We start from the raw sequence: 20,180 nt of genomic DNA on the forward strand, positions 1-20,180 counted from the left end.
TGAATGAGAGGAACCCTTTTTCTCTGGTTGGCAGTGAAGCATCTGAAAATGAGATGGTAGATGTTTGAAATTCACTGTGTCTATGAGACAGAGACAAGAAGAGTGCTGACTGGCGAAGGCCTGTGGGGTGGGAGGGAGGAGCACGGCTGTGTTCTCCCTTGGGCTGGTCTGTGTGCTACATCATTGTCTTGTCTCTCTGGCATTAAGCACTTGTGTAATAAACAAGTGGGCTGCATAAACTTCAGGCAGCTCATCACATAGGCTTTCCAACAGAGAAAGCACAATCTTAAGCTGAATTGAGGGCAGATTATATTTTTAAGTGGTTGTGTATTTCTGACTGCTTTTCCTTCTTACCCAGTTTGTTGGCTCTTCCTGTGGGAAAGTGGCGTTACTACTCCTTTCCTCTTGGTAGTCTCTCCTAATGATGTGCAGTCTGTCCTTGAAGACACTTCTTAAGGTTGAAGCCTCTGTGGCATTAAGCTAAGAAATGGACTTCTAGGTTTTTATACTGCTGACTCAATCAAAGTTTATTTTCTTTAACTTAACGTGAGACTTGAAGATGGAGGCCATACAAATGAATATTTTGAGACTGTTAGGGAAAAGATCACTGTTCTGGAAAAGAACACATTTCTGTTGGGAACTTCTACATGCAGTTACAAAAATTAGAAAAAATAAACAACTTCTATTATGAAATTAAAACTCTTGTTCAAGATTTGTTTTAGTTGAACATCAAACTCTACAATACTCAAAAGCATAAATCCGACTGTTACTTTATGGATAAAACAGTGACTTTTTTAGCTGGGTATATTCGTTAAGATTCTAAAGTGAAAGATTGATGTGAAGTGTATAATTCCAAGGAAGTGTGACTGTAAATAAATATTTCTTTCTTTTTTTGTTTTCCCTGATGCAGCTTGCTGTTCTCTAGCACTGATAGTGCATGGCGGCTTATCCTAACTCTGTCCTGAAGTGAGGTGGGAAATCGGTCCGGTAATTCAGCATCAGTAAGACGAGGTAATGATAAATGTGTGTTTTCAGAAAGGAGGTGAAAAGAGGACCCATGGATGGATGCTATTTTATTTTTAAAATGCTTTAAATTAAAACACAAAACAAACAACTTCTGCAAAAGCCTGTGCTTTTACAACAAACTTAAACAAGGTATTAATTAGACTGAGTTGATATGCCTGCAGCCAAGACTGATATGTTGCAAAACATGAATAATGCATTAACAAGCATTAACAATATTATAAACCTCAATGTTTCATCATAGTGTCTCAGCAGCAACCTGGCTGTGTTAATTCCGGGTCCCTTTTCTCTGAAAAACCCAGAAACTTAATTGCAATCTAGAGAGCATCATACTACGTCTTTTTAGTGCAAAATGTTGCCATTGAAACAGTAGAGTTCAATATACACGAGTGCATCAAGGTGCATGATGTATTAAAGGCTTTAGCTTAGTATCTTGTTTCTCTGGTAGGAGAAAAGTAATTTTCAATGTAGCACTTTAAAAATAGACTGACCAAAGCAAAATTCAGTTTTCTTATAAAGCACTGTGTTATAACAACCTTAGAGGTAAGGGAGAAATATCTGCATATCTCTACCCAGAATTCTTTTTGCACCAGAGAATGAACCAGCCTGCTTGCCTGGCTGTGGCTTTGGATATGTCAATTTTGATGTGTAGGGCTTCCTACTTTTAAGATCTCCAATATTTGTACTTCAGATATTAAGATAATTGCTTTTTTAATTGCTCCTCATTCCAGATCTATTGATTTGGCTCTGTCCAAAACAGAGGAGAAAGAAGGGGATATTTGACTAGCTAGCTAGATCTTTTTTTTTTTTCCTCATTCCTCTGTTCAGTAACTTCTCTATAGTTTCTGTTTTTCTTTTAAACATAAGGCTTTTGTGTGGTTTTTTTTTAAAGAAAGATGCCTCATACAAAGTGGTAATTTTTAAATTGTCTTAAATGAAGTGTTAAAGATATAACTCTGAAATATATGCTGTGTGCTGCTTGAACACAGGATGGCTTTATTGCACTTCCTTTGAAGTTGGAGCAGTTGTCCAGCTCTTAAAGCACTGACAGTAGCTGACTGTTCTGGACATGTATACTGCATAACAAATCTGTGGCTCTGAGCCTTATGAGTAGCTAACATGTGGTCTGTTGAGCAGCTTTTAAAAATCTGAAATTTTGGTTAAAACATCTCAGTCAAAATTTCAAAAAAGGAAAAATTTTCTATCTTACTTTCTGGAGGGGAACCCCCAATGTGTTCTCATCATTCATAGAACAAAACTAATGTTCAGCTCTTCATTTATTTGTTCATGAAATAATGCATGATTCAACTTGGTTTTTATTAAGATAAAACCACCTTATCACCTATAATCTTTGAAATAAGGTATTTTGGTAGTCTTTATTGAATGGGAAAAAAACCCCAAAACAACACCCTTTCCTGGTTATAATTATGGGGGATGTAAAAATAATGCAATAAGGTCATATTGTAACCAATATAATGTAAGGCTGAGAGCATTTGCTATGATTGCACTTTCCCTGAGAGAAATATATGCATGTACCTTAAAAGCAAACCCTAGGGAATATTAATTCCTTTATAGCTTTTTTCCATGACAGTTTACAGCTGATACCTTAAAAAACAAAACCAATCCAAACCACACAACAACAAACCACAAGCAGACGAACAAAAGCAAACAAAATCTTTGAACTTTCTAAGTGTCACACATATTTAAAAGCTGTCTGACTTTTAAAAAAAAGTTGTTACTTTTAAATTCTGAGTACTGGGAACTGTGGTCACTGTTGATTTGAAGTATCTGGTGTCACAGAGTTCTCCTTTGCCTGTGAGCTCAGTTAGTGTGCACATTATTGTTTGAGAAATCGGTGAATCATAGAATGTATCCAAGAGAGGTTCTCTGTGGGGGCTTCCTAACAGTAATGCTTTCCAAAGATGGAAAGCTTCATAATTGTCATTAGATACATTTAAATAACTAACAGCTTTGTTTCCTAAAATGTTTTTAATGTTTTGTTGTTAACAGGTCTGCAGGCAATAAGGAAGCCACCATGAATGGGCAGCTGGACTTAAGTGGGAAGCTGATCATCAAAGCTCAGCTTGGGGAAGACATTAGGAGAATTCCTATTCATAATGAAGATATCACCTATGATGAGTTGGTGCTAATGATGCAAAGAGTTTTTAGGGGAAAACTTCTGAGCAACGATGAAGTCACAATAAAATATAAAGATGAAGGTAAGGTGTAATTACTGCTGTTGAGGTGTAATTACTACTGTTGCTCTGATATGATTTATCTAAGAACAGAAACTGTGAAATTACCTTTTTCAAAATTGTCTAAATTTGTTGGTAAATACAAGTGATTTCTTGTGAAATCCTTTGGATTGGACAGTAGAAACTGTATTTTTTGTGATTATCCTGTCTTGACATTCTATTTCCTCTAGTTTTCCTGAAATACCAGCTGTCTGAAAATTCATTTTTTTGCTGCTGCAGGAAGCTGATGCTATTGCAGATTTATCTGCTGTCCACTCATTTAACCATTTTTTTGTGTTTTCAGTGATAGAGCAGGTTTGACTTGTCATAATAACATGTGACTTAACACAAGCCCTTATAAGACTTGATTTATGTAGTAGTAATTTTTTATTTTGTTTTCCTCCATCAGTAAAGAGGAGAAGACACTTTTAACTTAACCTGAAATATTTATGAAAAGTAATCTTTCCTCTGTGTGACAGCTGAATCTGTTGGGCATTGGTTGTACATAGTTTGTTTCAAAGAAAATATCAATTGTTGGTGCTAAACAAATGCAACCTTAAGCAAGAAGGGCTTCCACAGACTGGATAAGGCCGTGTTTGAGGTGCATAGAGAGAGAGAGTTGTGGTTCTGAGGGTTTTTCAACTGAGATAAGGTTCTTTAAATCTACTTCAGTCATTAGAAGCATTGGAATACACACGTTCTAGCTATTTCTGTTTTGTTATTTATCCCTCCAAACCTGGAGGAATGCTCATAAATGAGGAGATTTCTTGAGTTCATTTAAGGATTTCCTCTACAACCTTGATCTGTCTGCTCTCAGAATTCATGTGCACACTCTTTGAGTGTTCAGAAGAATGCTTCATCTACCTCTCCTGGCTTTGTTTCTTGTTGCTGTAGCATGTGAAGCTAGTGATCTTCAGTCCTGGATATGTAATTTTATACTTAAAATTTCTGCAGAATATCTCAACAGGAATCATAGAACTGACTTTAATGCTTCTAGGAAGATTCTGTATTTGGTGCTTTTCAGCCTTTTTTTCGCCTAGCAATTTGAAAGTGAAACTTTTGTTGTTCTTAACTGCCTTCAACATAAATGTTGAAAGGTGAGGGAGAATAAGGTGGAATGATCTGGATTCTTTTGATTGACATTGATCTGTGTAAACCATGTGCATGAATATGAATTTCCATTTGTCTGTGCAGAACAAACTGTTCAGAACATGCACCTTTGTTCAGACAGAGAATCCAAGTATTGACTGGTATGACAGAAAAGCATCATAAGATGCTCTGTCAATATTGTGCACTGGCGAGAGAAGTAATAATTTATTGTGTGAGCAGGATAATATGGAGTAGAAGGGCTTTTGTGTTAGGCATCAGTGGATTTTGGTATCAGCATTTAGGAAAGTTTACTGAAAAGCTGGAGGACATGTTTGAGCTGGAGAGAAGATCACTCACTTCACTGCCAAAGAGAAAAGATTGTCCAACTTGTGGAAGTTACTTGTTTAGGGTCTGAATGTGTAAGCCTTGTTAGGAATCAGAGTGGCAAACAGGGACACTGTTACCCTTCCCTTGCCACTGGTGAGGCCCCACTGGAAGCTTTGTGCTCACCTTTGCCTGTTGCACTCCAGGCTTAAAAGATGTGGAGAAACTGGAGAGGGTCCTACAGGATGTGATGAGGATGGTGAGGAACTTAGAGCAGGTGGCCTACAGGGAACATTTGAGGGAGCTGGGCTCATTCAGTGTGGTTGGTGCAGAGGAGACTGAGAGCAGAGCTAATAGCAGCCTCCAGCAAACTATGGGAGTTGCAGAGACCATTGTATCCCAACTCTTCTCAGCAGCACCAGATGGCAGCAGTCATACGCTGCAGTTTGAGGGGTTGAGCGTGAGTTTTGGCCAGGAGGGCAGTGTGTCAGTGGAGCAGGTGTCCTAGTGGGGTTTGTAGCCTCCGTTCTTGGAGGCTTTCCAGTCTCTACTCGGTGAATCCTTGACTGATATTGCTATCAACCAATGCTTTTTGAGATTGTGGAAGTGCAAACAGGACATAGGATACCAAAAAAGTCTTTGGAGACAACAATATTTCCTTCAGGAATACTTGAAAGTTATTTTATATGTCCTCAGTTTGTTAGTATTTGTAAGATTCCTTGTTTATTTTGTTAGAAAGCAACATATTTGAAGACTGATGGGCATTGTTAGGTTGGTATTAATGGTACTATACTAAGAAAAGCTTCTATTGCAGAAGTGTTACTTGTAGTCAGGGCATGACAAAATTAGAATACATAGTTCTTCAAATTTTGAGCTTTTTTCAGCTTGCTGTCATGTGTTTTATGACTAATCATACTAAAGCATGCATTTATTTGAAAGTTTTAACCGTAACTTTGATACAGTTGGATCTTTGTCACCAGTGCATAAGTGCATCTCAGGGTTTTTAGGCAGTGATCTGTGATCAACAACATATTTCTGTGTCTGTCCACAGAGCCTCCTTTTAACAGTGTTTTAGGGAGGAACGTTGGGGGCCTGGAGTTGTCTTTGTTCCAAGCTGTGTGTTATTTGTCTAGTGCTGTTGCTTTTGAAGGTGAAGCTTCAGTAGATACTGTCTCATCTCAGTTCCTGGTCATCAAGGTGTTCTGGAAGGAAGGGGTCCTGCTCTCCCTTTCCTTTACACTGCCTAATTTATGTTCATTTGATCCATTAATATGTTAATAATATGTTGAATATGCTAAAACAGCAGAAAATCCATCCTGCCAAATAAAATAGGCTTGTTTTACCTGTGATCTTGTTAAGAAAGCAAGATGTTAATGTATTTGTCTGTTATTTTGACTCAGGTTAAAAATTGTGGGAGACCAGACTTAATGGGAACTTGGTATCTTTTTTTGGCTTTAGTAAGATTAAAGGTGTTCAGGGCTTTGTGCATAGCCCTTTGTATCTTAAGAATAAATGATCCCATACAGTTCTTATGTAGTTTCTGTGTCTGATGGAATGTGCAGGTTCATTAGATGCATTGGGATTCAAGAGTTCCTCTGAAATCTGCCACAGAAAAATAAATGGCTAAGAGTTGAGACTGTGTCAGATTCCTGGTTTGAGAGAAAGGTTTTGTTCTGATAACTTTGACATCTTCATGTCTTCATTCCTATTTGTGGATTAAGGCTGATAGGTATTTTTACTATTCACTTTTACACAGGAACTTGTTGATAATCAGTCTTGCACCTCAGTGTTCTGAGTATAACTTGTCCTGTGTAAGTGTGTGTGCTTTGCTTTTTAACAATGAGATTGGGATTGCTTGTGCTCTGACTGTCCTGTACTGACTCTCCTGTCTGTTCCTGAAGAGTACAGTTTTGGAGCCACTTGAAATGGACATATAACTTTAACTGGCAGCATCATTCTTTCTGATGTTGGCCTTTGTGAACTCTTAGCTCTAAGGTTTCATCCTATATGCAAAAATAAAAGACTGATGAGCTATACAGAACTTGGAAAGGGCTGATGTCAGAAGCCTCCCTTTTGGAGCCAGTCATTCTCCTGTCTTACCTCCCACTCAGAATTTCCCTGCACATTGACTCTCACACTAAAATAATAAATGTTTTTGTGTTAACGTTATGTACAAGTCTAACTTGTTGCTTTGTGGTGATGATTAAAAAAAAACCAAACCCAACTGCTTTTGAGGACTTAATTTATCTTGATAAGTGTTTGTAATTCTAGAAGTAATTCTTCCTACTTGAGTTATTGCAGGTGCTTTTTGAATCATCAGTGTGTGTCTCTAAATGATTGTAGCTCAGGGAAACAATGATATAAGCCTTACTTAGTAATGACAGAAAAAACCTCTGTTTACTACTTCTACATCTTCAGTTTTCTCATGCTCCATATAATGAGGTATTTTACCCTTTTTGTGATAGTGTTAATTGCTATTTTTTTTCTAGTAGCTTCAGAATCAAATTAAGAATGTTATTTATTTTTTTAGTAATGAAGTAACACTTCTGCCCTCGTGTGACGTTCAGTGGTTAATAGGCTCTGCTTTCAATGCAACTTTTTCATGTTCTTTTCAGATGGAGATCTTATAACAATTTTTGATAGCTCAGATCTTTCCTTTGCAATTCAATGCAGTAGGATACTTAAGCTGACATTGTTTGGTAAGTGTAGAAGATTGTTTGTCTTTTTATTTTTTAATAATGTTTATTAAAATTCAGGCAGTGGGCTTCACTGGAAGGTACTAAAAACTTTCAGTTTGTCACCTAAGAAGAATGAAATCAGTAAGTTAAAAATACTGGATTAATATGTCATAGCTATTTTCTGTCTTGATGTTTCTATGTGACATCTGAACTGAGGGGAAACAAACTATTTATTTTGTAAGGTTGCTTAAAGTATTTGGCATACATGTATATATGGTCAGTTGTTTTTTCTTAGTGTTATTTTCCATGTTATCTTCCACTTTAGCATTTGTGAGGTTTTCTTCACAGATGTGTGAAAAATTCAAGACGATGATAAACTTAGTGTTACTAGTATGCTGCTAAAAACTACCATTAATTGCTTAAAGTCAAATATATTTTAACATTTATCCTTTGGCCTTTGTATAAAACAGTTCTTTATTTTCAAGCTTCTATTGCTAAATTAGCATGTAGTTCCAAGGAATAGCAAGCAGCCTTTAACTTGGACACTGACCTTGCTCATCAGTTGCAGCAGTGTTATATATGCTGCCTTAATTCTAAAGGTCCTTTCTAAAGGGACAGCTTTCCACAACCAAGCATGATAATTGTATTGTTCAGGGTATATTAATGGAAATGAACAAACAATGCAGAAACTTACTGCAGACTTTACTCTGCAGTTCTGGGATTGTGGATTATGCTGAACCGTGATTATATTAAAGGAACAGTAAACTCTAGAACGAGTTCAGTCTGTGGTGACTGAACTGTGTCACTTTGAACTCCACAGTGGGTGATAATACTACAAGTGAGCAAAAGTTGGGAATTTATTATTTTATTTTTTTTTTAAGCTTTAAACTGGATGTCAAAATGCTGCTGTGGTCTTAAATGCTTCTAATTGCTCTTTTGCAGTGAATGGACAACCAAGACCCCTAGAATCTAATCAGGTGAAATACCTGCGTCGAGAGCTGATAGAACTTCGCAATAAAGTCAATCGTTTACTGGACTGTTTAGAACCACCAGCTGACCCAGGGCTTTCCACTAATCTGCCTGAAAGTGGTAGGCAGCCTGGCAAAAAATTGTTTGGTTTGATTTGCAGAGTTGTGTGCTGTTTAACAAAGTGAAAAATGGAGGCTTGGTTGTGATCATTCTTCATTGTTGCTTGATGGTCCAGAACTTAATTTTTAATGCTTCAGTTACTTCAGAATAGGAATAAAACTTCAAAGTCTTGAGTTTTTGTTGCAATGTATGAAAATGCTGTAACTAACACTTGTGAGTCATGACAATATTTTGAGAGGGCTTTGAGCTGAATTAATAGTTTGTTGTTGCTGAAGGTCTCTCACTCCCAGCTGAGCATTCCCACTGCTTACTTTGGGCTAGCTCTGGTGCTTATCTTGTCATGTTGCTAAGCAAGTTTGATTCACTAAAACAGTAAAAAGTGAATTCAGCAAAAATTATATCCACTTTTTTTGCCAGGTTAGGAAATTGAATCCACACATTTTGAGCTCAGACCAGCATCAGAGCTGTCTCAGGGTAAGCAGCACAAGGGTGCCCATAGGGGTGGGAAAAGATTATCTGGGGAGGGCAAAATGGGGAAGGAAGTCTCAGTCTCGCAGTGTTGAGGCATTGATCTCCTAGCTTAGGGCTGTTGTACTGTAAAAATTGTACCACTGTGTGCTTTACTACAGATTTTGTGTAAGCCACAACAGGAAATAATGACACAAAGTCATGGAATACAGTGTTCTGAGTAAAGAGGTGAACTGAGAACTCCAACCTTTCTTTTAGGAAATGCTGCTTTTGCATTTTACATTTCAAAGTTTTATTGATTTTGCTGTTTAAGAAATCACAGCAACTGTTCCTACAATATAAACAATTACTAATTTCAGTGGAATACCATGGATTTTGGTTATAAACCATTTGGAAGGAGGTAAGGGTGATGATCTTAGACTGTAAACGAAACTGGCCAGTCTAAACCCTATCTGTACTTGTTTGAGGTTTTTTGTGGTTTTTTTTTTTAAAAAGAAAATGTAGCACTCCACTAGCTACGGGGTTTCTGAGTGATTCAGTGTTACTTGTGTAATTGCAAAGAAATGGACTTCACTTGTCAGCTTAGGAAGAATTTGGGGAAAAGGGGACAGAATAAAACAAAAACTGCAGTTGATTATACACTATGATAAACTGGAACCTATCCTGTAAGTCTTCCTCATTTTGAATTCTTTGTGGGCAAGTCATACCAGAACAATTTGTTGAAGCAGGAGCCTTGTAGCTTTGAATTTAAGACAGTGTGATACAGGATACTGATATTCCACAGTGTCAGTGTATGCTTAAGTAAATGTGCAATGAGGCCTAAGCTCTGTGATTCATCAGTTTCAGATTCGTCACTGATTCATCAGTTATCCTTAAGGAAGCATTTCAACAGTTAAAACATTTAAAAGAACTCCCACAACTCTGCAGTTTTAAAGTCGCTGTAGTACAATATATATCTATGATGGTGTTTCAGTTCTCAAGAATTAATAACTGGGCATTTTGTTTTGTAGATGCTGTAGATGGTAGGGAAGAAAAGCCTGCTGCTGCTGACTCTAATGTTAAGCCATCTACTCAAGTTATAGCAGCAAGCATGTCTGCATTTGATCCACTAAAGAACCAGGATGAAATCAGCAAGAATGTCATGTCAGCGTTTGGCTTGACAGATGATCAGGTGTCAGGTAAGAACATGTCTTAATGCAAAGGAAAGCAAACCCTATTCGTAATCAACAACTCAAATCTTGATTTGTAGCAAAGCATTTGTATTTTGGATGTATTAAGCTGTGTTCTGTATTCACTTTTTCTTTTCAGAATTCTAAAACTTGATTAAAGTGCGGCTGTGTTTGCTAGTTGAAATGTTGCTGTTGGTTTTAGCATGATGTTTTAGTTTGGATTAGAAAATGGCTTAATTTTTAAAATTTGAATTATTTAAAAAGGGGACAGAGGACAAAGGACTGTTGGTAAAACACTTTGTTGCATGGGCCCAGGTGGGCCACAGCAAAACACTAGTGCATTTGAACAGTTTCATGCAGCCTGTCGCCTTTGCTCCAGGTGAGAAAGAACAAGTACGTAGGTGCATGTTCCGTCCAAACAAGCAGGTCTTCAGTGTATGGGTGCAAGGTTAATGCTTGAAGCTGAGGAAAAAATGTGTTGTCACGCAGAGTTTAATCCCACAAATGGGTCACGTTTCTCAGAAGGATGAAATTTGAGTGACCTAGAGACAAAATAGAAATATTTTCAAAGGAGAGTTTAGATGTGCAAATATATTTAGTTTTAGCTTGGGTATGACACTTTCAGATGTAAGGTTATGGAAAACTGGAAAAAATGTTAAAACTTTTGCCAGGGAATGGTCTCGTATTAAGATTTTTTAAAAATTCAAACTCTTTTTTTCTTTTCACATACTGCATTTTGGTTTTGCTCCTCTAGGACCACCCAGTGCCCCTGCAGAAGAGCGATCGGGAACACCAGACAGCATTGCTTCCTCCTCTTCTGCAGCCCACCCCCCTGGTGTTCAGGCACAGCAGGCACCGTACCCTGGAACACAGCCACAGACTGCTCAGGTGGAAGGTAAGCACCATCTTTGTCTGCTGTTGAAGGTGTTTGAATCTTAGTGGTCAGTAGCTAAAACTTCCAATTAGCAGACCCAAAATCGATACCAAACTGCAAATCCATGTGTGCCACTAGGCAGAAAAACTTTTTCCTCCCGTGCTGTTCAATTTAGAAACGGCAGGTGGGGCAGTAGCTTTATTTAACAGAGCAGATGATGCACATGAGGAGGATTTTCATGGTACTGTTTTTTCTGCTTGTATCCTTGCTCATTTTACTGTGAGGCAGATTGGTAAAGGCTGCACTTTGTAAGGGAAATGGTCTTGTATTAACATTTTTTTTTAAATTCAAACTATTTTGTTCTTTGCAAGGGGAAAAAAAAAAGCTTAAAAGCTGTCTGAAAACCTTAGTTCCTATCATACCCTGTGTGTTGTGTCAAGCTTTCACTCAGCTAACAGTTTGGCTTTTCTGCTATGAATTAAAAATATTGTTTACTCACAATTTCTATCAGACAAAGCAGAGCCTTTACTGTGTTGCCTCTTTGCTGTGTACAGATCTGTGCTGGTCAGGTTCAACCTCGTAACTCTCTCATGTGCGTTGTCGTTTTGCTGCATAACCGTTGAGAGCCCCACTTGTCTCTCCTTTAAAGCTTAAGGTCTTAACTCTGATATTCAGGTTCCTTTGTACTTTGCCCTTTTACATCTTATTTGACTTCTAAAAATAAACCCATTGAGAGGTTTGCTACATTTGGGCATCATTTTTCTTTTGATATTTTCTAAGAGTGCTGAGCCTTCAAACCTGCATAGTTCTGGATGAAACTGTCTGTGGAGTGACCTGCATTGGTACTTCTGCCTCTGTACAAAGTACAATGTGAAGTTGTTTATGTGTTAGTGTAGAAAAAATGTTACAACCCTCTGCTGCCTTCTGTACTGACGTCATGCTGAGATACGTGTGAGAGGCATTGTGGAGGGTGATGACAGATCCACAGACACTTGGAATGTCTTAACTGAAGGGCATCAGTAACATTTTGATTGAGCAGAGTATTTGAGCAACTCATAGTTAGACATAATATTTAAGCACAAATGTTGCTGGTTGTAGTGGAGCTTGTAAAACACTTGTTTTGCTGCTTTCAGCTCTTTTTTTTTTGCTAACTTCCCAAAGACTCAGTCAAGGGATATAAATGAGATGGCAAGAGACATCGTTGTAGCTTAAAGATAGAGTATTGTGTATTGGTATTTGTGTGTGTGTAAGTTACTTTTGGAAAAAGTGCTTCAGGTTCTTTTGTCAGCAGCTAGAAAATTTAATATTCAAAAAATAGACTCAGCTACTGAACTTGTATTTTGTGAATTTAGCCTTTTCACTTCACTTTTAATACATTAAGGTATGAGATTTTAAATGTTGATGTTGAACTGAAACAAAAAAGTGGAACATTTAAAAGCACTAGCAGTAGTAGGTTGGAATCCTGAGTGGCTGCTAACACCAGGGAGGGGAAAAAGTACTTGTTTCAGCAAAACTCTGCTTACTTAGGAAATAAATTATCTAGGCTTGTGTATCAGAGTAGATGTAATGATTTTTCTAAACTTGGGTCAAGGAAAATAATAGTGTTTGGGTTTTTTTTTGTTTGGTTTTGTTTTGTTTTATTTTTTTAAACACTGAACTGCACTATACCTTTGCCCAAGTCCTTTTTTTGCATGGAAAAGTACAACGTCACTAATTCTGAAGGTTTTGGTCTGTAGTTTATGCAATTTTAATTATTACTGCTGAAATATGTTAAGTATTGACTATGTTTTCTTCACTCTGGATAACATAGGATGGTTGGGTTCTTGGGAAGGGGCTGAGAAGTCATGATGGCACTTTGTTCCTCAGACACAGTGTGGGAGCGCTTATGCTGCGCACTGTGTGCATGTGGTAATTAGCAGTCTCTTACCACAGCTGGCCAAGAGAGGTGTGATTACCAGATTCTGAAATTTTTTTCATAAAATAAGTTGCTTTTATTCAAAGTGTTCGTAGATTTTCCTTTGAAACATGGAGTAGCTTTCTGTACTTCACTGTTTGAAAGCACCTCAGCCCAGTGGTAATTTGGGGGCCTGTGTTGTCCCATCCTGCTCTCCCTTCCTGCACTGGTGCAGCCGAGTTGAGAACCTGTGCAGGGCCATGGCCCAGCCAGCACTTTGGATACATTTTGATGGTTAGCTCTTCAACAGGGTTGGCTCACCCAAATGGCACTGCTGGTTGCAGAGCATGGTCTTGTTAGAAACTAGTTTTAAAACTAGTTTTAAAATATTAGTTCACTCCTTAGAAAAACAAAACACTCCAAGCTGTGTTTCCACCCCACCTTCCCAGTATTTTGAGGATATAAATAAAATGGTGATCCCAATCATGTGTCAATCATTCTGGTATATCAGGGATTATTTTTTAATGGTGTTCTTTGCCAATAAATGATGTTGTTATGATTATAATTGGTTATTAGTTATCATTATTTGTGAATACCAAGTCACCTCACCTCTATGTGCAGATACTAATGAAAGGCTTGCCTCGCTTGATAAAGCTTTAAGCATTCACTAGTTTGAATTAAATCAATACAACAAAGAAGTTTCAGTGTAGTGCTGTCTCCTCTGGTGTGCCTGTGCTTTTGTCTCACTAAATCCAGTTGCTGAACACACACAGGAACCAATTATGTGGAGATGTGGACACTTTTTAAATCTTTTCATCTGTAGTAGATGTAAAGTTCATTCATGTAAACCCTTCACGATCTTCTAGGGAAAAGAACATTGTGTGAATATCCACCTATTTGGTCTTTTTTGCAAATTAAGCTAAAAGGTCTGTTTCAGTGTAAAGGAACAATGGTAAGTGCTGGCAGATCCTCGACTGCAGTAAGCACTGCTAAGTACAAAACCAGACACCAGTGCTGTAGCTCATCTTGTTTTCAGAGGAAAAATCTAGTGAGAGGGAAAACTCTGTGTGTTTAAGGACCCACAGGATCCCTGACTGCATTCATGGCTGTAAATTAAGAATGTTTTCTGGAATGGCAATGGAACACCTCTCTGCTCTTCACTAACTCTTCAGCCTTGGTGTAGATGGCAAGCTGCCTCAGAAAGCCTGGAACAACTCCATGCTGCTTCTTTCCTACCCCTTTACCTGGGGTCTCCAGCAGGTGCCAGTGTGGTCTCTCTGTTACCCTGTAGATCATTATCCCCAGCCAGGCAGCCTCCTGGTTGTTCTCCCAAAACTTCCCTTTAACAACTGAGTTTAAGAAACAAAAAACATCCATTCTAATTTTTAATTATCAAGCTAACAGACTTAAATTCACTTCAAGCCTTGTGTGTAGCACTCGTTCCATCCCACAGTAATTGCCTACCAAATAAAATTTCGAAGGGAGTGTAGCAATATTAAACATTTTGAACCTCTTAGTGTGAATGTAAAATACTGTTGCTTTTGGCTGCAAGTACTGCAGAGAAAAGAAGAAATAAGGAGTTCTGTTAAAGCAGCTTGCACAGGGGCCTGGGAGGACTTGGAGCAGAGCTGAGTTGCTTTGGTCTTGTACAATTCAGAAGATAGAGCTTACAGTGTATTTAGACAGTCTGCTGATTTTTGCAGAATGACTAACAGTACAGTAACACTTTATAATAGTGAAGTTTGCGTGTCTGCTCCGGTTCAGCTAAGATTTAGTGTTGGCAGATAATTGTCTTGGTTCTTTGGCTGTGCCTGTTATTAAATTGAAAAATAGCAGAAGCATAAAGCCTAAACAGGGCCCATAGGTTAAGTCTAAACAAATATTCAGCCTCTTCATGCCAAGAAATTGGAAACAGTGAATTTAGGAAAAGTTAGCATTGAGTTGGAATGCTCATGCTTAAGGATGGTTTTATTTTTGCTTTAGGGTGTATACCCCTGAGTCATTTAAGAAAACTTGGCTTACAGCAAGTCAGATATTAAGAGATGGATGAGTTATCTGGAAAATGTGGTCAGAATAAATAATGTACAGCTCTGCTTACAGTACTTTGATGCAGAAATGGTCTTAAAAACTTAATATAAACAGACAATCTGAGGACCTGTTTAACTTCTGAAGTACTTTAATTTACAATGCAAGTTCTGGAGCAGTTATCAAGATGTTTAAAGATTCCTGCTCTGTTACCCACTAGAGTAGCACTAATTAAGGTGGCATGGCTTCTGGCATCCTCTGAAAATGTGACATAGTAAGCCTCAGGTACACAATTAAGCTCTTTGTTCTGTTGGAGATACATAAACAGCATTTAGTCTTCAGAATGGCATGGTTCAGAAACTAAAATCTGCAGATTGATTTCAGTTGGTAATTAGGTGGAACACAAACTTCTGTGTTCAGATTTTTTAAAAGCAAGTTTTTACATGTTGTGAGAGGGCTTGTTTCTGTCATTTTGAACTGCTGGGTTGTTGCTCATTGTGTGTTTATAACACAGCTAGGGTACTGGGCTTCAACTAAATATGTTTTTAACCCATAGGTCAGATGTATCAACAGTACCCACAGCCTGGTTACCCCGCGCAGCAGCCGCCGGCGCAGCCCCAGCAGCAGTACGGAATGCAGTACCCAGGTAAGCAGCTCCCGCAAACCGCGGTTCGGCTCTGGAGCCTCCTCCTCACTGCCCAGCCCTGTGAGCTTCGGTTCCTGGACCCAGGGTGCCGAGCAGCCCGAGTGCCTGTGGTTCTGGTGAGAACGGGCACGATTCAAAAATTGCCAGTAATTACCAGCTGTCTGTATTTTTTATGTGTAGTTGGAGCTTTGGCATCTCACAATCCTACTTGATTGTGACCAAAAGCAGACTTCATCATTAATCAGCAGAATGCCTTGTTAGAAAGGCAGGCAAAATGAATCACCTGAAGTACAAGCAGTCTTCAGGATTAACTTCTGCAGTCTTGGGATTCTAGCAAGTAAGTGACTAAAACATGCCCATTTATCCTCCTTAAATATTGGAGGTATATAAAGACAGCCCCTATTTTTTGCATCTGGAATGCTCTCCGTGTGCAAAATGTAGCGGTAGGAACACTGGTTATGGTTGTCATTTAGTAAATCATTAGCTATTGTAAATACTGTAATTTCAGAGAAACTTTCAACTGACAGGTTTTTTTAGTTGTTGATTTTGCTGATACCTCAAGGGAAGGTGCCAGTAGACTTTTAGCAGAACATTTTAGTGCACTAGTGGTTTATCTGCAGTCAAATATGAAAAGCTGGCTTTTGTGTATACCCAAAATAAACTCGACTTCATAACTTTCAGTTATTTATTTTAGAAGCAGCTGGCATCTAATAATGCAAATGCATAGTGTACGGAAGGAATCGTAATCCAGCTACAGTACAGGGATGAACCTGTAAGAGCAGATTCCATAACAGATGGCAAGTTGCTTAATACTTTTAGAAAATGATACACAACATTTATCATTCCTTGTTTTAAACAATCTTCTTCAAACTAAACAAAAGGCTCCCATACCAGTAAGCGAGTCAGAATAGGGCCTGTATGGCCTTTTTTTGCTGTACAATATATACAGTGGGAGCGCATCAATTTTGATGTAGATGAGAACACTTGCAGAGCTTATGAAGAAACTCCATGTTTATCTTGGGTAAGAACCCTAGAAGACTTGGAACGGAAGGTTTGTGCCTCAGCCCTTGTTCCTGTGCACTGTGAAAGTTGGTTGATTTGCGTCTCTAAATGGTATCTTGTTCTCTGCAGATGCCTCACCCCCACATTTCTAATTAGAAGACAGTGACAGACTTTCTGAAGTCTAATTTCAGAAGAAGTAACAAGCGTGTTGGAAGGAGAAGGGTCTATCTGACTTTCTTTAGGCTTTAAAGCTGAGTAGGGGAAAAAAAAAAAGAGGAGTTCCCATCTGCTTTCTAGTCATATCCTCCCACCATCTAATCCATTATTTTACTGGAGAAGTTTGTGTGAAAGCTGTAGTGCAATGCGAGTTCTGCATTCTAACCAACGTCATCTTCAAGAATGAAACACCACCAAAACTCATCTGGGGCTCCTCTGTTTCTCCCCTGTAACTTATTTCACAATTAACCTAATCTTTCAGAAAGAGGGCTTTTTTTGGGGGATACACCTAGTGACAGCAGCCTTTGAAGATCTTGACTCATAGGCTTTTTTTGTTTTGCTGTTGTTCCCATGAGTGTTGTCTCCTTTCAAACCCATGTCCCCCAAGAGCAGGATCCATGCCCCCTCTTGTAGATCTCCTAGGCAACAATGTGGCTATTTACTCATGGTAGTAAAAATGGACCGTTCAGAGGTTTGTCTCATGAGTAACTTTTGATCCCAGTTTCAAGGTGAGTTTACTCCAGTGCATTCTTCAACCCTTACTCTTTCTGTTTATTAGGGCTGTGCACTTTTAATAATTTGTGTGTCTGGTGTTTAATGCTGACAGGATTCCAGTCACTGGAGAGGTTTCATTGCAAGTAGCTGCAGGTGTGTTTCATGATGGATTAAAGTAGCTATTTCTTCATAAAAGGACTTTGTGTCATTTTAAAGTCTTCAATAAGAGTAATTCCTTTTGGAAGCTGGTTTCATATTGGAAATCAAGTTTGGGACATGTTTGAATGGAAGTTTTGTACTAAAGTATTGTGTTCTGCACAACTTTTTTGTATTTAACCCTAAAGAACTGAAAACACTTATGACTTAACCAAAGGTATGACTTAAATTAACCCTGACAATATATTTTCATGACAGTTTAGAGTTATTATTTGGGAAAAAGGTTGCATTTTGCCTCATTTACCAATGAAGACTTTCTATTTTTCATGTGACTCGAGGGTAAAATACTATTTGTCATTTTTTTGTTATTTCTTGTCAGTTGTGGGAAAACTGTTTTATACTGTTTTCAGTGTTGCTGTGCTGCTGTGGTTGTGCACCAAAAACCAGGCAGTGTGCTTATGTGAAGGGCAGGAAAACTTGCAGTTCATTCTTGGTTTGCCTTTTCTGTGCCCACCGCATTGTTTTGTGTTTGTCACTGTAAAAAGAAAGACTCAAAAAGGTCTCTCTGCAAGCGCCTGTGGTTATTTGTTCTCTCTCACCTCACCTTGCTCTTTTCCTTTCCAGCAGGCTACAGCCAGCAGCAAACCCCCTCGCAGCAAGCCCAGCAGTTCCCGGCCTACAGCCAGCCTGCAGCTCCAGCCCCGGCCGCCGCCGCCTTCCCAGGGCAGCCGCAGCAGCTGCCAGCACAGCAGCCCCCGCAGTACCCGGGGGGCAGTTACCCCCCGCAGCCCTACACCACCCAGGCCTCCCAGCCTGCTGCCTACAGCGGCCCCCCGGCCTCCCAGCCGGCCCCTGGCACCTACCAGCCCCGGCAGGGCTTCACCCCTCCACCCGGCAGCACCATGACCCCCCCACCCAGCGGGCCCAACCCCTACGCCCGCAACCGGCCGCCCTTCGGCACCCAGGGCTACACCCAGCCTGGACCTGGCTACCGGTAAGGAGGTGCCCCCAGACAGGGGCAACTGGCACGTGTGATTCCATCCCTACGGGCTCCAGGATTTGTCATTGAGATTCCCAAACTGTAATGAGGCAAAAGTATCGCTGTTAATTAAATTCTGCTGGGGGGAGGGGAAAGACCAAAAGAATCTTTCCTGCTTTAAACTGTATTTGCTTCCTAGTTTAATTTGGGGCTGGGTTGGTTTTGGGAAACACTACCTACACGTCTGTGCAGTGATTGACATGCCAGCTTGCCTTGTTTGAAGGATACGAAGATGGTAGTTGGAAGTTTAGCCCCCTTATCAGGCTTGTTTTTACTAATACCCTGATGTACTAAATTAGATTCATTCTGGAGGTAAAACTAGATATGATGTATTATAAATTGTAATGCTCACATGGAAAAACTAATAAAAACCCTGAATCTTACTATTTGCCTGATCTTTATTTTAGAATTTAAGTAATACTGAACAAGAGACCTGTGTGAAGACAAGCATGCGTGCTGGGTGTACGGCTACTGAGGTAAAGGTCAGCGGGGCTCAGGTTTGTCGGAGAAGAGACAGAGTTTTAGGTGTGTAAATGGAGAAGCGTTGGGAATGCAGATGGCTTTTGCAGAGGTTATGCAGCAGTATTTGCACTGTCTGCTGTTATTAATTGCCAAGTAACCCTTTTACCAAATGAGTAAGGGCCAATACATAAAATCTTAGAGCCCCTTACCAATTTCACTTTAATAAGGACAGGGGGAGAACTGGTTTATTACTCAAAAATTTAAGCCAAATACCTATTTTTTAAAAAAAGAACTCTTAAAAAGGAACAGCTTTCCACAAGTTCTTTGCCACCCAGCAAAACTTGGGAGTGTGAGCCGAGAAAAAAGCAGATCAAGACCTGTAACAAATTCAATAGCCCATATAACAGGAGAGGGCAAAACATTCCCCCAGTTAATATTTTCCATCTTACGGATTCTAGAAATAGATAAAACTAAGTAGGGAATAAAAAAAGTGAACTGGACAAATTAGAAAATAAAATGAGTGAAAATATTCCTGCCTTCAGCATCTGTGAATATCGGTGCTGTCCCACCAGCTGCACTGTCCAGTGAGGCACAGCTGTAACTCCTGCTCTCTGTGCTCAGGTGTTCCTCACACCATTCCCCTTGTGCCTGTTTCAGAACAACCTGCTTCCTGAAACAACAGCATTTGCCACAGAGACTAATACTTCTTTTCAGGTAAAACACCAAGGAAAAACACTTGATTAAAAAATATTTTATTAGGAGTACAGTGTACCTGCAATGTACTTTATAAGGCATTTTCTATAAATGACTATTTCTACTATATATATATATCTGGGTGTTCCTGTTCATATTTTTTCAATACATTAGTAATGTAATGAATAACACCTTTTAAAAAAAACTACATCTCTTTATTTAGTTCATAACTGTTCAAGCAGTACAACAAGTAGCTTTGGGAGAGGTTAAATCAAAATGACTGTAAAGCAGTTGTAAAGTTCTGTTGTCACTATTTCCCCTTTGTCCCCAATGAACAATGTTTTAAACAACTTTTTTTCTTTTTTAAAAAATAAAATAGACCTGATGGTGCTGGTAGAAGTAGCTTATTTATTTATTTCCTGTTTCATTTACCTTTCCAAGTGCCTCTGCACTGTGCATACATTCACCTGTTGAACCAGTAAGTCTCAGTCTCTGAGAACTACATTTTGATGAAAAGCCAGAGCTGGGGAGGCCAGTTTCAGTTTTTATTCCACGTAGATATGGACCTGTCTGTGTTCACTGGAGGAAACCAAACCCACCCCCC

At 39.1% G+C, this 20,180-nt stretch overlaps 1 protein-coding gene across 1 annotated transcript; it reads left to right on the top strand.

Annotated features, from left to right (window-relative positions):
• The first annotated feature begins 910 nt into the window (after positions 1–910).
• TFG (trafficking from ER to golgi regulator) lies at positions 911–18,380 on the top strand. Its single transcript, XM_010163132.1, has 8 exons — positions 911–1,014; positions 3,032–3,242; positions 7,286–7,369; positions 8,291–8,437; positions 9,916–10,083; positions 10,829–10,969; positions 15,424–15,513; positions 18,007–18,380. The coding sequence occupies exons 2-8, from the start codon at positions 3,059–3,061 to the stop codon at positions 18,378–18,380; spliced, it is 1,188 nt and encodes a 395-aa protein (XP_010161434.1). The 5' UTR covers positions 911–1,014; positions 3,032–3,058.
• The last annotated feature ends 1,800 nt before the right edge of the window (positions 18,381–20,180 follow it).

The sequence above is a fragment of the Antrostomus carolinensis genome, unplaced genomic scaffold (assembly GCF_000700745.2).
Source record: "Antrostomus carolinensis isolate BGI_N321 unplaced genomic scaffold, ASM70074v2 scaffold18942, whole genome shotgun sequence".
In the NCBI taxonomy this organism is placed as follows: Eukaryota; Metazoa; Chordata; class Aves; order Caprimulgiformes; family Caprimulgidae; genus Antrostomus; species Antrostomus carolinensis.